The sequence below is a fragment of the Macaca nemestrina genome, chromosome 8 (assembly GCF_043159975.1).
Source record: "Macaca nemestrina isolate mMacNem1 chromosome 8, mMacNem.hap1, whole genome shotgun sequence".
NCBI lineage: Eukaryota > Metazoa > Chordata > Mammalia > Primates > Cercopithecidae > Macaca > Macaca nemestrina.
Window position 1 is genome coordinate 41,377,413 of NC_092132.1, and position 18,393 is coordinate 41,395,805.

General features: G+C 33.3%; 1 protein-coding gene across 49 annotated transcripts in view; it reads right to left on the bottom strand.

The window, feature by feature from the left end:
- Positions 1 to 18,393, bottom strand: part of LOC105476014 (regulating synaptic membrane exocytosis 2) — a 763,868-nt gene that overhangs the window by 208,326 nt on the left and 537,149 nt on the right. For 12 of the 49 annotated variants that reach the window (XM_024790993.2, XM_024790994.2, XM_071067457.1 and 9 more), the window contains one exon: positions 16,735 to 16,767. The exons of 34 other annotated variants lie outside the window; for them this stretch is intronic. In XM_024790993.2, coding sequence (XP_024646761.2) covers positions 16,735 to 16,767 — 33 coding nt within the window. The remainder of the gene's footprint in view (positions 1 to 16,734; positions 16,768 to 18,393) is intronic. 3 more of the 49 variants (XM_071067452.1, XM_071067449.1, XM_011731623.3) reach the window with 1 other exon arrangement.

The window sequence follows — 18,393 nt, forward strand, 5'->3', positions numbered from 1 at the left end:
TTTATTTTAAAGAGTAAACAAATTAATTGTTCAACTAAGATACACTAGTTTTGAGGCATATTTACTTCCAAATCAATCAATGTTGAGCATTTTTCTATTGTTTTTACTAGCACCTGACACATGTGGAATAGAGGAATATTAATTTGATTTTGCTTATAACAATGTTTAAAAATAACATTTCCTTTGCTCCTACGAATGTTGTAAGAAACCTGAACTCCACATGTGCTTTAATGAAAAAAGGGAATGAAATGAAAAAGGAAAGAAACTTACAAAATTGTATTACCTCCAGGCTCACAGTTATGAATGCTAGTCTTTTAAATTGGGCTCTAAACCTTAACAACCTATTTTAGATGTTTAGGTTACTTGTTACTGTGTGTAGTTGTCTTGTGCTTCTCTATTAACTCTCCACCATATTCATTAAAAAATACTTCAAGGGAGGTGTATAGACAAATATCACAGACTCCTTTCCCTATAGTAAAAAGAAACTGATATCTAAACTATTTTGGATATAAGTTGATTAGGAGGGATCTAGTAATCTAAGAAAATAGCATATGTTTGTTTTTGATCTCTAAATTCAGTGAACAGACTAACTGAAATTTTATTATCCAGAGGACTTAGATTTTAGTATTATTTTAGGTTTTGATATTAAAAATCAGGATGTAGCTGTGCGAGATGGCTCACGCCTGTAATCCCAGCACTTTGAGAGACTGAGGCAGGAGGACTGGTTGAGCCCAGGAGTTTGCAACCAGCCTGGGCAATAAAGTGAGAACTCGTCTCAACAAAAAATCAAAAATTTAGCCGGGGTGGTAGCATGTGCCTGTGATCCCACATACATGAGAAGCTGAGGAAGGAGGATTGCTTGAGCCTAAGAGGTCAAGGCTTAGTGAGCCATGTTTGCGCTACTGCACTCCAGCCTGAGAGTGAGACCTTGTCTCAAAAAAAAAAGAAAAAGAAAAAAGAAATAAGGATGTACTTGGTCCATGGGGGAAGATTAGGGTTTATGCTAGCAGAGTACAGTGGAAGTAACCACCATAGAGTTGATGGGACCTTGAAACTGCTCGGATTTAGGAAATGGGCATATTTATGATACATAGGATTAAATAAAAACTTTTTTTTTTTGAGACAGAGTGTTGCTCTGTCAGCCAGGATCGAATGCAGTAGCTCAATCACAGTTCATTATAGAGTTTTGACCTCCCAGGCTTAAGTGATCCTCCTGCCTCAGCCTTCCAAGTAGCTGAGACCACAGGTGTTCATACCATGCTCAGTTGTTTTTATTTTTTATTTTTAGTAGAGACGACGTATCGCTATGTTTCCCTGGCTGGTCTCAAAAACATGGGCTCAAGCAATTCTCCCACCTTGGTTTCCCAAAGTGTTGGGATTACAGGCATGAGCCACTGTGCCCAGCTAAAGAAAACGTTTAAAAACAGCATTGGTTGAAAAGATAAAAAAGAGACAAGACTTGGGTTTTAGTCCTGGCTTCACGAGTCCTGTACCTACAAACATGTGACTTTCTGAGCATAAAAGTCTTCATCTGTAAAACGAATAGTTTTGGACTAGATATTCATTACAATCCCATCTGCTACATAACTCTGTTTTTTTGTGTTTTTTTTTGAGACAGTGTCTCGCTCTGTTATCCAGGCTGGAGTGCAATGGCACTCCAATCTCAGCTCACTGCAACCTCTGCCTCCTGGATTCAAGCGATTCTCCTGCCTCAGCCTCTCTAGCTGGGACTACAGATGCATGCCACCACGCCCAGCTAATTTTTTGTATTTTTAGTAGAGACCGGTTTTACCATGTTAGCCAGGATGGCCTCGATCTCCTGACCTCGTGATCTGCCCGCCTTGGCCCCCCAAAGTGCTGGGATTACAGGCATGACCCACCACGCCTGGTCAGTTGGTTGACTTTGAAGTCAAATGATGTTTAAGTCTTTTTTGTTTTATATTATCATATTTATTTCATTAATATAGATAGTGTAAAGTGCTCTAGAAATTTTTAATATTTGTCCTGGTACTGCGTTCGTTACATTTCCCTTTACAAAATATTCGTATGTGTGCAGAGGTAGGGAAGAAAATGGAATAAAGGAAGAAGTGACGGAAAGACAGAGATAAAGAAAAAGAGAGGAAGAAAGAGAGGATTAGCCAGAGCCCAGGAGAGACAGACAGGATGTATGAAACACTGATTATATTGAAAAATTCATTAAACCAGGAACTTTGTCCAGGAAAAAGAGTCACAAGAGTGCTCTTATCTAGAAGGATCTTTTAGGCTAAAGTGCAAATGCTTCACTATATACATTTCTTTTTTCATACTATACAGTGACAGGTATAGAAGAAAATGTTACTAACCTTCTAGTAACTTAGTTAACTTGTTAGTCACAATTCCTGTATCTTTGAAAAAGCAAGATATATTTTGAGGGTAAACTAAATTTTAAAATGAAAAGTCCCTCAGAGAAGAAATACAATGGTTATTGAAATTGCTTCTAAGAAAAGGTACAATAATTGTTTATAAAAGATACAAATATCAGTCACATTCACTGTGTTAATAAACTATTCCCCATTTGTGTTATGGACTTTAGAACACTCTACCTTTTACATGATTGCTAAATACCCACATTAAAGGAGATATGATTAACAGAGTAGCATGTATTATCACCCTGTATGTACATCTTATCCTCATCTTTTAATGTTCTGATATGACATAATTATCAAATACCACTGTATTCCACATCTGGGATCTAAATGTATGAACTAAATGAAATTTGTGAACTAAATTTAAATTATATTAACTATGGCATTAAAATTATGATATAACATATTTTTGAGAGTATTAAAGATATCTTTTACCTTCCATGTTAGGCAGACAAACAGGCACATAAAGAATGAGAAAAAATTCATAATAGAATCCTATGATACTATGTATACTCTTAAAAGGATCCAAACACAACACGTGTGATCATGTCCCCCAAACCTTAATGAAAGTTTGATATAATGAACCTCGCTCTTCTCCTTCGAAAAGAGTGGAATCATAAATGGAGAAAGAAGACTGAAATAGGGCAAAATAACTAAATGAAAAAATATTAGTTGCTAGATATATCACTTCATATTTTCACTGATGTTATATTTAATTTTCTTTATGCTAATACCATGTTGCAAACAACACACATGTCAAATAAGATGATTAAACTGTGCCTGGAAAATTAAATTGTGCAAACTTACAGAGAAAAATAAAATTTTTGATACTTAAAGAAACATCACTAAAATAAATGATTATAAATTGCAAATGTGATATGACTCTAATATAAGAACAGATAAGAAGGATTTGTGAAAGTAATTTCCTCCTTATATTCATGGCGATCATCCTGGAAAATGATTATACACTTGAGTTATGAATTAGAATAAAATCAGTGAAGCTTATGTAGCAATATTGCGATTAAAAGGAAAGAAGCACATTTTAACTTTTGCTACATTTTATCCATTTGGCTAATTTTTTTTTTTTACAAAGTGATATAACATTTTTAGACAAATTAGGATCACTCTTAAATTGAAATAATTATTTTTAATGACAAAAAGAAATATTTAGATATATGGATTTTAGATAGTACTCATGCTTGGACACTAAACTGTATTGCTTTTTCCCGAGATGCTGCTGCTCATTGTTATTGGTTAAGTGTACAAGAATGACTACACAGAGCAGCTAACGTCATGTAGTGTAACATTACCTTAGAATTCAAAGGAATGCATCCTAAATGTTTCATGAATAGGGAAATCTCATAAAACGTTTCCATTCAATACTGAGAATAAAGAGGAATTAACAATTAGATGTGGTCACTCTCAGATTAAGAAGGATGAGAATTAGATGGACAGACATCAGGACAGACTAGGAGAAACTGGACTGAGTTTTTAATTTAATTTTTTTCTTTTTTCTCAATGTAATGTTGGCTCCAATGACTTTTAACCCTTCAGATGCCCTTGTGTGAAAACTAGTTACATTGAGGATCTTAAATATCATTGCAAACCAGAGTGAGCTGGTCTCCATGGATGTTAAATATCCCTTTCTGAATTCCTCTCTTATTGCTTTCCCCTTCCCAGACCTCTAGTATTGTTCCCTCATAATATTCTCTGCACAGTGTCCCCATTCTTTGTTTGGTCTTCTTGGCTTTAAAGACATGGGTTCTGGCACAAAGTCATTACTTTGGTTAAAATTTCAGCTTCAAATGGCTTGGGTAATTTATTTAACTAACCTGTACTTCAATTTTTCAATCTGTAAGCTAGAAATAAAAATAGCACCTGCATACAGTGTTACACTCTATTACATATTAAAACAATTTATACTAAGTGATTTAATTATCCAAAATGTTGACTGCATTTTAAAAGAGTTAAGAAATTTGAGAAAATGCACAATAGAAATTGGTTTTGATCACTGAGTCCTCCTTCCTCAACTACTCTAAAACATTCCCAATCTCCTTGTCAGAACTAGTTCTTATACTGAATTTCCCAAGAGAAGATCTGTAATATGTGTAATTAACAATCTAGCCATCAATCATTCATTATCATTCCAAGTTTTTTAAGTGGGACCTATTGCAGCTAGAATAAAAACAATGAGTTTTTACATAACTTGAGCATCTGGGTTCATTCAACTGAGCCTTATATATTTGAGCTATAAAGTAAGAATACCCAAATATAGGAAGCTTCTTACTGTATCTCCAATATTGAGTTCAATGCAACACGTTGTGTGGTTTACTAGTGGTTCATTAGTAAGAATTCCCTCTACTTAATTTGTGGTGACTTGAAAGAAAAATCTAATCACTGATTACTGTAGCTAGGTGGATATTGTAAAACTTCTCTCTCAAAGGTTCCTAGAAAAACCCTATCTGCCAAATCAAGTGATCATTCCTCAGCACCATTTTATTGGACCTTTCTTCAGCATTTGCTAAAATTATTACACTGTCTTTGACATTTTCTTCAACTGTTTGGCCCTGTACTTTTCTCCCAATTCCCTCTTTATCAAGCTACTTTGCTGGCTCATCATTCTCAGCTGATTTTTCAAATTTGTGCATTTCCCAAAGTGTTGTTATAGCTTTCCTTTTTTATTCTATCCCTGAGTAGTTTTTTATTTAATTCTATATCTTTAATGTCCCATCAATACTGAAGGCACTATCCTTCAGCTTCTACCTTTCCTGTAAGCTCTAAGACTCACATTTCCAGTTGTCTCCTAGTCATCCCCAAGTGGGCCCCATTAGCACCTGAAACTCAACTTGCCCCAAACAAATTAAAATTATATTTCATATCTCTTCTTCTCCTATAATCATTATCAATGAATATCTACAATATCCAGAATCTATTTCTTTGTTAACTGTCTTGCCTGCTCTCAGACACTATGTCAGCCCTAAATATATCTCGATCTTTTTTGGTTTCTTGCCCACTGCTTGAGATTCAAAGCTCTAGTCCCTTCTTTGATTTCTAGCTAAACCCCTTAGTCATCTTGTCTCTTTCACTTTGAGTTCTGAAGCTGCAGGCTAACCCCACCCATGACCATGGCCCTGTGGACCCCTATCTTGGGAAGGGATCTTAGTTGCTTGGGATGTGTTAGATTAGGTAAATTATTTTTTTCTATTAGTATATTAGAACTATTTTAGTATTATATAAAATCCATTTTAATTTTCTGTATTTTCAATAATTTTAAAAGTCAGATTTATCGAGGTATAATTTACATAAAGTTCACACAACTTAGTGCAAAGTTCTGTGACATCTGACAAATGGATTTAGTCATGTAAACTCACCGCAATCAATATACAGAGTATTTCTATCACCCTAAAAATTCCCTGATGCTGCTTTGATGTCAGTCCTCTTCCTGCCTGCCCAGGTAACCACTGACCACATTTATGTCTAGCTTTTTCTTTTTCTTCAGTAATGTTTTTAGTCTAGAATTCTACTTGCTGAAGGCATAGAAAATGAAATGTAACAAAGCTGTAGAGACTACACAGTTAAAATCTATTTTAGAACTTAGTACTACTGTTCTCTGAAAAATCAAATTCTTAAAAATAATAATACTCTGTATATCCCAGGAATTGTGCTAAGAGTTTTGCATGTATTACAAGTCTGTCACTTAATCAGCACAACTTTACGAGATAGGACTTATTTTTTTTCTCAATTTTACTTAGTAGACAATTTACACAAGATCATATAACTAGTAGGTGACAGAGATTGACATGCCCTTCTCCAAAACTTATGATCGAAAATATTGTCATGAAATGACTCTTCTTTCTCTCTCTCTCTCTCTCTCACACACACACACACATGCACAGAGTCAGATTTTATTTCATTCTTTCCTCTTTTTCCAGCATCTTTCCTTCCTTTTGACATCTTGACCCTTTTCTTTTTGAGCAGTTTCTCCTCTGTCCATTTTTTTTGGTAATATTTCATCTGATTTCCCTATGAACCCAACCTTGGGCTATAATATAGTCATTCTTTAATATTTTTACAGATTTCCTTAAATTCTCACCCCTTTACTCTAAACAAGCCTATCAACCTCCTTCATACTCAGCACAATCTATAATCTATAACTATGTTCTTCCCATAAGTTATGCAACATAATGTATTAATCAAATTATTTTACATAGCTTTCTTCATGTCAACTTACCTTATTTTGAAATATATGTATATGTGTGTGTGTGTGTGTGTGTGTATATATATATACACACACTTTTTTTGAGACAGGGTCTTGCTGCATTATCCAGGCTGGAGTGCAGTGCTGCAATTATGGCTCACTGTAGCCTTCAACTCCTAGGCTCAAGACAACCTCCCACCTCAGCCTCCCAAATAGCAGGGACTACAGGCATGTGCCACCACACCCAGCTGATTTTTAAACTTTTTGTAGAGATGGGGTCTTGCTGTGTTGTCCAGGCTGGTCTCAAACTCCTGGCCTCAAGTGATCCTCCCTGCCTTGGACTCCTAAAGTGCTGAGATTACAGGCATGCACCACTGTGCATGGCCAATTTACCTTCGTATATGTTACGTTTTCATCACAGATATAGAAGTATAGAGCTTTAAATGGGCAAAGAGGAAGAAAGGGATCCGAAAAAAATCATAACTTAAATTCACTATGTTCTAATGAATATTAAGTATTGTGTACATGTTAATATTAACTAAATCCTTGATCACAAACTTGGCTTATTACAAATGTACTCTTTCATTTCAACTCAGAAAATTTAACAAATATATTTTAATCATAACTGTCATCCAGTGCTACACTTTACTCATTCATCTTCCTGTAAAACTTAAAGTTTAAAAGCTCCCTTATCCTTCACTGATGCTTAAATGCCTGCTCGCAAAAATACTTTATAGCATAAATTATTCTCCTCTTCTAAACTTTAATTCCCTTACTTTATCTTCTGTTTAAGGGTCTTTAGTATGATGTATTTCCTGGCTACTTTACATATCTGGTTTCTTCTTACTCTTCTGGTTTAGTTCAAACATCACTTCCTTAGATAAGACTTCCTGGATTATTCCATCAAAAATAGCTCCTTCCCCACCCCAATCCCACTAGATTGCAAAAGAATTTTAAATAAGAGCACTTAAACTATCTAAGTTTAACTTTTTAGGGACTACTTTCTTTCAAAAAGATAATTTCCATGTGGGGAGATCTTGTATGTCTATGTCACTGTTATGTCTCCAGCACCTAGAATAAGGCCTGATGCATACATATTTAATAGATGTTTGTTGAACAAATAAATTTTTGGAATATAAAATATCTTTATAGTAGGAGAATACGAATTTCAGAAATAACCTTTCCTTTATGGAGAGCAATTATATTGCATTACACTTTAATATACCATATAATAACTAGGAATGATTTGAGTCTAGCATAGCCAAATTTGCTGATTATTTGGTTATTTTATAAGGAGATTTTAATAGTCTTGGAATTGTATTCCTATCTTAGTAAAGACTCATATTTTTCACTACTAACACCTGAAATCTAGAACTGACTGTAATTCTGAGCACAAAGTATACATTTGGGCATTAGAAAACTATTTAAAGAAGGAATTTGAATAGTTTAAAATGATTTGTATTAACAATATGCTTCTGGCCACCTGCTAGACATTTAATGAAAAATTTCTCTAATTTTAAACACAAGTCTTCAATCCTAAATGAGAAAAGTGGTAGACTATGTCTTTTTGTGTGTTTTCCTTTTTTGAAATATATGCTTGCTATTGAAGTGGAAAATTTTTCATTTTGGCTGGTCATTTATTTTTATTTTTTCCTGTTGGTTGAAAGTATACAAACACGCACACATACACACAAATTATCAACCCTCCACCTTATTTTTTAACAATGATGAAACTGAGATTGGAGAAATTAGGAAACTTGTCCAAGATCACATTGGCCTTCAAATTTCATGTTTTATTGCCTATACCAACATGCCTCTAAACAGGGCAACAGAGAATAAAACATTACTTGTTTTATTGTTCTTTAATAAAAGCACGGTTTCGGTTTTTTGTTTTTTTGAGATGGTGTCTCCACTCTGTCGCCCAGGGTGGAGCGCAGCGGCGGGATCTCGCCCGGGGGCTCGCTGCAAGCTCCGCCTTCCGGGTTCACGCCATTCTCCTGCCTCAGCCTCCGGAGTAGGTGGGACTACAGGCGCCTGCCACCACGCTCAGCTAATTTTTGGTATTTTTAGTAGAGATGCAGTTTCATCGTGTTAGCAAGGATGGTCTCGATCTCCTGACCTCGTGATCTGCCCGCCTAGGCCTCCCAAAGTGCTGGGATTACAGGCGTGAGCCCCCGTGCCCGGCTAATTTTTTGTATTTTTAGTAGAGACGGGGTTTCACCGTGTTAGCCAGTATGGTCTAGATCTCCCGACCTCCTGATCCGGCCGCCTTGGCCTCCCAAAGTGCTGGGATTACAGGAGTGAGCCACCGCCCTGCCTTTTTATTTTTTTTTTAAGAAAAATCTAGAAGTAATTTGTCTTGTTTCTGGTGCTACGGGTGAACAAATGAAGTGTTCAAGGTATAGTCCAATGCCCAGTTCTACTATTAAAAGAAATTTTCTCTTTTTAAAAATAATCCTGGAAGTGGGTATTATACAAACTCCTTACTAATTCATCATTACAGGTTACTGAGGTATTAAATCTGGATTCAAAATCCTGCTGATTTTGCTTATAACAAACATAAATCATAAAGAGTTAATAATGTATTTATCTAAAAAATAACCTCTTGACATAATTTGAGTTGTGTAATAATTAATAAGAGCTACCATTGTTTGATTTTTTACTGTGGATGAAACTTCGTAACAAGTTCTTTACAGATACTACTTCCAATTTCTTTCAAATTACAAAAAAGAAATGTGTTTCTAATGTATATGGCAAAAAAATTCTTCGTTTAAATGGTTGTGTATGCATATAACTTATTTAGCCATTGCCCCATTATTTAATATTCATGGTAAGATCATTTTTATTGTTACAAATAATGCTTAGTGAACATATCATACATATGTTTTAATTTGAATTTCTATTTCTACAGAGTCCAAAGTTTATGAACATTTTTAAGGTTCTTCATTTATATCGCAGAAGTGCTGTACGGAAAGCTTATGCTAAATTTCACTGCTACTCTGTTATCATACTCTTACCATGGTTTTTTTTCAAATTTTTTCTCTCCACATACAGGCATCACCATGGCGTTTTAAATAGGTGGACATGATATCTCATTTAAAATAGTATTTATTGAGTCATGATTGAAATGAAATTTTTTCATATGTTTACTTACCACTGCATGTCTTGTTTAGAGAAATGTCTGTATATATCCTTTGCCCATTTTTTCTATTAGAGTTTTATTGAATATATACTTTGTAAAAGTTATTCAGATGTTAAGGCTTTTAACATTTTATCTGAGTTGCAGCAAATATCTTCCCAACTTGTGTGCCTTTTATTTATGATTATTTTGATATTCTGAAATTTATACCTGCCACGTTGCACTCAGGATTCTTCCTCTTTTAAAATTTATTTCATTGCTTTTATTTTTAGGATGGCTTTCTTTTTTCACAGAAATAAATATTTTATGCTTTCATTAAAACATAATTAACCCCTTAATCTAGCTGGAGTTTACTAAGATTAATAAGAAGTGTTAAGCAGCCAGCCCAAAGTCATATCCCTAGTGACAGGCAGAACCTGAATAATAATTCATACCTGATTTCAATGCTCTTCCTCCTTCCACCCAACTATGTTTTTCAGAAATGATAAAGCTTAAGAGTACAGGTGCAATAAGCTTGATGCATAGATTTGCTTGTCAGTTATCTCCTAAACTAGCAATCACAAACTAGTATATCTGTAATGCATATAACAAAGAATTAATTCTAGATAATGGAAACAATGCATACACATCAAAATGCAGATGATCTGAAATAAAAATTCAGTTTTCATGTATTTTTGTAAAAAATAAAATTCTTTTATAGGGCTTGCTCTGTAGTGGACACAGTTTTCATGTGTTTTGCACATTATTTTTTGGCTAACTTAATCTTTGCAATATCCATTTGAGGTAGTACTATAATTATTCCCATTTTACAGATGAGGAATCTGAGGCACAGGGTAACTTTCACAAGATCATGGAGCAAGTAAGTGGTGGAGCTGATGAGGCAGTTTAGTTCCAGAATCTGCTCTTATACTGCTTCTCAGACCAACATTTCTTACAGGAACAAATATTTTCCCTAACAGCTGAAATTTTTAGGACACAGAGTTAAGGTGGGTGATAGGCGTAGGTAAAACAGAATGTTATAGTATTCAGAATGTATGAGTAATACATTCATAATTTAGCAGTAACATCTTAAATTCAGGATTCAATTTCCAGTGTAGATGAAATTTTATATCTAAAAATAACTACAAAATGGTGCATTCCAAACCTCGTTTTAAATGACTGACTTAATCACTAAATAGCTAATTGTTCCATAGTTATTTGTTCCATGTTGGGGTATCCTTACTCTTTTGAGTTCCAAGAGCTTTAATTATTTTCTTTTATTTGAATATTTATAAGCTTTAGTAAATTGAGCTTAAGTATTATACTTTATCAATAGAAGCTGTCATATGTGATATTTTATATGTACATATATATTTCATTTGAGACTTTTTTAGATGTATCATAATACTTAATAAAATATTTAAGCTTAAGCTTATATAAAATATTCCTATATACTAACATTAAACTATCTATCCCAGTATTGAACATAGCATTGACACTTTGTGCCTCCTTATAGACTGAGTGATTTGCATTTTCAAGATTTCAGGGTACTAGGGTTATATAAGGTTTTCATGACTGAGCCATCTTGAGTATCTCCGTCTTTGACTTTCATCAATAATACTGAGTTAATCAAATAAAAGATGTAATCAGTGCACACAGAGTATCTATAAAATGGATAGAATGTGAAATACAATTGATAATAATTAAGATTTTGGAAAATTTCAAGAACAGCTTATATGTGCATTTATATGTGTCTGTACATGCACATATATTAAATTACTACTATAATGAATGTTACTTCTCTTTACTTTTAAGGACATAAGTGCAACAATATGCCATATAAAAGCACACAGCATTCAAAATATGTCATATATGCCACTCAAATCTGACAAGAATTGATATACAAGTTTGAAATGATACATGCTATAGTCTGAATATTTGTGTCTCCTCAAAATTCATGTTGAAACCCTAACCACTGAAGTGAGCATATTAGGAGATGGAGCCTTTGGCGGGTAATTAGGTCATGTGGGTGTTGTGGGATTTGTGCCATAATGAAAGAGGCCAAGAGAGATCCATTGCCCCTTCTACCATATTAAGACAAAGAGAAAAAAAGATGGCGGTCAATGAACCACAAAGCAGGCCCTAGCAGACACTAAATTTGTTGGCGCCTTGATCTTACTTAGACTTTCCAGTCCCCAGAACTGTAAGAAATAAATTTTTGTGCATTATAAGCCACCTAGCTTATGACATTTTGTTACAGCAGTCTGAATGGACTAAGATAATACATATCAATGGGCAACATTCAGAATAATCAGAGAAACAAAACAGAAAAGAGTACTGTAATTGTATTAATTTTTAGAAGTTTCACTTAGCTAACCCTAACAGGAAGTGATTATTTTACTAAACATTATAATTACAACACAAAATATATGTTACTTATTCCCAACTGTATTTTTATTAAGAAATGTTTGAAATCTATTCCATTTGAATTGTTAAGCTTTTCAAATTAACATTAGTATCTGGAAGACAAATGGATCAGTCTGAAATAGTAATTTATAACATATTTCTCAAACTCTTAAGGTAGCACAGATCCAACTATAATAATAATTTAATAATTATTATCATAATATCATAACAAAAATAAATATCACAATAATAATAATTAATCTAAGAGACTGGTGAGAAACACAGCTGACAAAACATTTTTTAAGCTGAGATCTCCTTATGAGTAAAATGTATATTATACAAGCACCAATCTTGTCAAATGCTCTAAATCAGGTCTGGAAGTAATTCTAAAAATTTTTGTAGTTGAAACTTAAGATATTAGTTTATGTAACTTAACAAATAGTATTTTAAAAAATTATTTTGTATTAGACTTAACAACGATTTTAAAAAATTGTGATATGAAATTTCATATGAGTAAGAAAAGGTGTACTACACCCTAATAAAGCATGCTACTTCTCATTTAAAAGAAGCTTCATTATGATTTGCAAGTGCTAAGTCAACATTTTTTGCTGCTTTCAGATGTGTAATCAATTCCTCCATTTATTGTGTAGAATGATGTAGTGATTGTAATTGGACCTTGTAATGCAATTGAAGGTCTTATAATTGTGGTTTAAAACATAAAACATATACTTTGACCAAATATGTTAGTGAAGTAATTGGACTTGTGAAATCATTTCTCCATCATATTTTGGGCTAAAATTTATAAAGAATGATAACCAACTTGCATATTCATTAGAGATGTGAGTGACAGAATAATAAAGATATTACCTTTTATTGGCCACATACTACAGTCAGTTTTTGAAAAGCCTTAACTTTAGTTTGCTTTTATTAAACAGGTGAAATACATTCTGAATTGCTTGTCACAAAATTTACTGCTTCCTCTTCTAAAATGATTTCCTTTTTCTCTGAATGTTTTCCTATCCTCTGTATTATTCTCACTTTACTCTTACTTTGGAAGAGAATGCATTAGTCTTTATTTATCTCTAGGCTTATGTGAGTTTGTAGACTCCCAAATACTGCTGGTTATATAGACCATGTCTCCCTTACAGTATTAGGGGTCTGTAACAGAAATCCAGAAAGCTCAGGCTTCAACTTCATCATACTAGGAGGAAAATGGGTGTTATAGATCTATAGCTACCATTACAATTTTAAAAGTGTATGTTAAGAAAGACTTCAAATTATGTTTAGTTAACTATGATAATTAATTTAGAACTTAATATTTGAAGACAATAAAACATTTTTGCCTCCATAAATTTAAACATTCAACACACATCCTAGATACCATTTTTTTTTTGTAAGAAAAGTTGCTTCCATTATTAATCTTCTCCTCTTTGGAGTCTTCCAATTCTCTCAACCAAGTCCTTTTCCTCTGCCTTTATGCATATCATAAAGATTCCTTTGCTCAACCTTTAAGTTGTACCTCTGAATTTTCTTCCCTCTCTAAGCTTAAATTCCTTATTATTCTCCTTGTTTTGCTACTACTAAATTACATGGTTCATTCCTTCCAACCAGCACTCATTCTTAACATTTTCCAGTTGGTACGTCAAAACCCCACTATCCTGAGCTTCTTTCTCTAATTCTTTCTGCATTGCTTAGAGAACTCCTAATCTTTTCTACTGTGGTCTAAAACCCTGTTCCTTTTACTTAAATACAATATATCCCTCAACTTCATCAGAGAACGTTCATTTCCCTTCGTATCATGAATGGAATGTTGACCCTTCAAGAATACTATCTCCCTCAGAAACATTCTGAGGGGAAGCTGCTCAAAATCCTTTAACTTACATATATACCATAGAAGCTCGGAAATGGCATCAACATTCTTCTTGGTATGAATTGCTGCTTCCACATGTTTACTTTTCTAATCTATGTGAAGTCTATGCCTTTTATGTTCATACCATTATTCTTCCTTGTTGCTAACATCTATATTCCAGGCAATTTCCTTCACATATCTATCAAGCTGAGGCCATCAATAATTTCAATGTCTGTATAAAAATGCTAGCATCAAAATTTGTTGCTTTATTTGCATTCCCAAACTGTAATCCATGCTCCATCTTGGAAACTCACTCCTCAAAACAAACATTTTATCTTCACATTATTTGGAATTGTCCAACATCTGAAAATTCTAAAGATAATTAAATTGTCTCTCATAATAACCTGCTTAGTTTGCTTCTATTGCCTTAGATATCACCACAAATTTCATTTCTTTCATTGAGACCTTCTCTCCCAATTCATCAAAAATTCTGCATGATTTTACATGAAAACATGATTTAACACAACATCCTTCCCAATCCATTTGAACATCACTTCAACTACTTCCCTTGCCAGCCACCCTAAATATCCCTATTCTCCTCTACTTTCTATATAACTGCCCACAAAGTTCCAGCTGTGATCCAAATGATTAATTACTACATCCAAAGTGTACTAATGAGCCAATCATTACACAATCTTAGAGAACTAATGCCATCACAAATTTAGGGTCTCCACTCAGCTAAACTATAACCATTCTTCAGGATATCCTTGGTGAGCTCCCTGTCTCATTTCCCATGGTATTCTTAACTTTAAAATTTCCCCAAGCCATCAAGAAGCCTATTTTATATTAACTACCTTCATTTTTTTCTTTTCCATCTCCTTTACCTTCTATTTGGTTTCTACCCACAACTTTACTGAATCAATAAGGCAAAGATCATTATTGACTAGTTCTACCATTTAACAACATATTTGTCTTCTCTAGAATTTGTCTCCGCTGCTTATACCCCTTTCTTAAGATTCACTTCTATCATAGATTTTTTTTAAATTCTCTTCTTTCATGAATATCCTACTGTCTTTAATCATGTTCAACATAGTTTTCTGGCTTTTGTTCTTTCATCCATTCCTTAAATGTAAATAAGTGCTGGTGATCCCCAAATTTTGATTCTTGTCTCTCTTACTCTTCACATACTACTGACAATTCCATTAATTCCAATGGCATCACTTGAATGCTGATATGCTACCCTAGTCTATGTCTCTAACACAGACTTCTCTCCTGAATTCCAGACAACCAATCATCTGTACAAGATATTTATACGTGAATATTTCTAAAAGTGAATTCTGTCTTTCCCCTGAAACTTGTACAACATATATTCCCTATCCTAATAAAATGTACCATCAAACATTTCAGTCACCTGAAATCATTCTATTCCTCTTCTTCCTGCATCAATAATATCCAGTCTGATCAGTGACGAGGACTTGTAGGTTCTACACCTTTATATAACTTCTCATGTATTGATTGCCTCTACTGATACCTTAATTCAGACCATTATCATTTCTTAACTGATTCATTACACTATCTCCATATATGACCTTTCTGCTTATATTGCTGCAGTCCATCTTTTACATAACTGCCAAAGTAATCTTTTAGAAACAAATATCTACCTATTCTGTTGCTTTATATGTTTCAGTAACTTACACAATCTTTATAAATCCGGTCTTTGCCTACTTTTGCCTAAACTTGTGTGAAGCTATTGGCCATACTGTTACCTCTGCCTGAAATGCTCTCTACACAAGAGGCTAACAGTGTTCTAGCTTTTAATATTCAACCAAATTCTTCTACGAAGTCTTTCTTGAACTAATATCTATCCTTCCCAGGGGAAAGGAATCATACCATCTTTTCTGATTCCATTATATTTTATATATATGTGTGTGTATATATATATATGTACATACACAATATATATACACACATACACATACATACACTCACACTAGGAAACACCTGCAAGGATATATATACACACACACACATACATACACTCACACTAAGAAACACCTGCAAGGATAGGGAGCTATTGTGTGTCTCCTGTTACTTCCAGCACTTAGAACAGTACCAAATGTGTTTAATGAATGCTCAAGTTTCAGCTCAAGTGTTACCTCTTCTAAGACACTTTTTCTGACTGTCTAGTTGAAATACGCTTTATTTCAGTTTATATCTCTGTAGAATATATTGTCAGAATAAGCTGCACTGACACATAAACAGACCATGTTATCCACATCTTTTAACTCTTCAGTGATATTGATAGCTTTTTTAGGGTATTAGGTCTTTGGTATTCTCCACAGTGTAGAACACTGATGAACTCATGTTAGAAATCAAATACTTTTGAAATTATTTTAAAAAACCAAAAACTACTTTTAAGTCTAAAATGCTTGAAACCAAACATAAATTTCTCTGTGTGTGTGTGTGTACCTAAGCATACACATACACACACATTCCATTTGCCTTTAGTTATTCAGTTTATGGAAAAATTACATATATACATATTAAAAAATTAATTATTTTACTTTTATCCATCTAATTGGAGCAGTTGCTGTTGATAGTTGAATATACAAATGCCTAAATTAAAATACTCATAAGATTTAATATTTTGTTATATTACAAAGGAATGAAAAATTATGAAATGAATAAAAAATGATTAAACATTTCTAGGACAAGTTAGATAAATAAAATAATAACAAAAAAAGCAGAAGAGACAGACCTGCATATCTTCTCCTTGTAGAGTCCAGTTCTTCTGTGATCACATCGTGTAATGGACAGACATAGACAAAGGAGATGGGAGTGAGTGGATGTACTCAAAAGGTAAAAAGTGACACTGATGGAAAGGGCCTCAAATCATTTTGAGAAAGAATCCTGTGTACAGTTTTAGGGAAGATATAATCAAATGCATTCCACAAAAAAATACATAAGAACTAATGGCAAGTTGATTTTGCTACTATAGGTTAGCAGATTTAGAAAAATAAAGTTAGTGTAGAAATAAAGAGGATCCAAAAGTTTACAATTATTTACGTACAGCAAATCCTGAACACCAATGCTGAAGAAAGATACCATTAGTAAAAACAGTGTTAGTTGTATGACCACATTGTTCAAGACATTACTGAGTTAATTTAAAGTCTGTTACAATGCTTTCGAACTTTTAATTGTCTGAAGAAAAGATTTAATTGAATCATCACCAAAAAGAGCAATAAAAATAGTTTCAACAGATTTCTATTCCTTTTATGCTTCCCCAGTAAACCAGTGTGCACACAAAAACAAAGAATGGTCATCAGGCTAATATTTAATTGAATTATTTCAATACAGCAAAATATCATAAAAATTTAATGAAGTAATAATTATAGTACAAGTCTTTATTAGAAGAGTAGCTGAAATATATGGCTTCATTTCAGCATTAAAAATCCAAACTTAACTTCAATGTAGACAAATTTTCTTTGATCATATTCCCTTTTAATCCTATTCATTCAACAGATTCTTACAAATGCCACTTTATAGATTATTAAAATTTATGCCAAAATGTATCCATCCAAATCCATCAACTATAACAGATATGACACATGTTTTGGAAATACTTTTTCCCACAGTGCTAGTGAAGAAGTTCAAATAACATTTTACACAGTGACTTCAAAACAGAAAAATGTCTGTTAAAATCAGCATTCTAAGAAAAAATTTCTTCCAAAGATATTAGTGAGTATGATTGACACAGATGAACAATATGCCACAAAACCAAAATTTTCTATTTTAATTTACACACTTAGCGCTGAATCAGCTACTACAAATTCTAAAATCAAACACCACATTTAAGTTCTGCAATAGTTGCATCATTCTTTTTGAGTGATGTATACAGCAAAGCATATTGCATCAAAATATACTTGCAATATCAACATATTAAAATTATAGCTCTTTAGAGAATGATTTCCTATAACAAATTTGTCTCTTTATATGAATAGTGATAAAATAAAAACTTTCCATTAGACTAAGTCCATTAGTACTAGCTAAGATGACCAATGTAGACAAATTTTTGTTAGAAAAAACCCAGAAATCTTAGTATGAATTATAGAAAACTGGAAAAGAAATGACATTTTGAAATTTAATATCATTTTCATTATTATATGAACACATTTTTTCACCTGTTGAAAATAAGACATTAAATCTCATCACAAATTACAAACCATACTGCTAACAGGATTAACCACTAGAAAAAAAAATCTTCATATTCTTCTGAAATTTACTAATACACATTAAAATGATACATGCTATGTTTTTGTTTCCATCATCAATCCACCTGCTTCTCAAAGAATAAGAAGGTAGGAAAATCACAGTTTATTAATAACCTGGGCTAATGCCGACTTTCATATGTTGCATT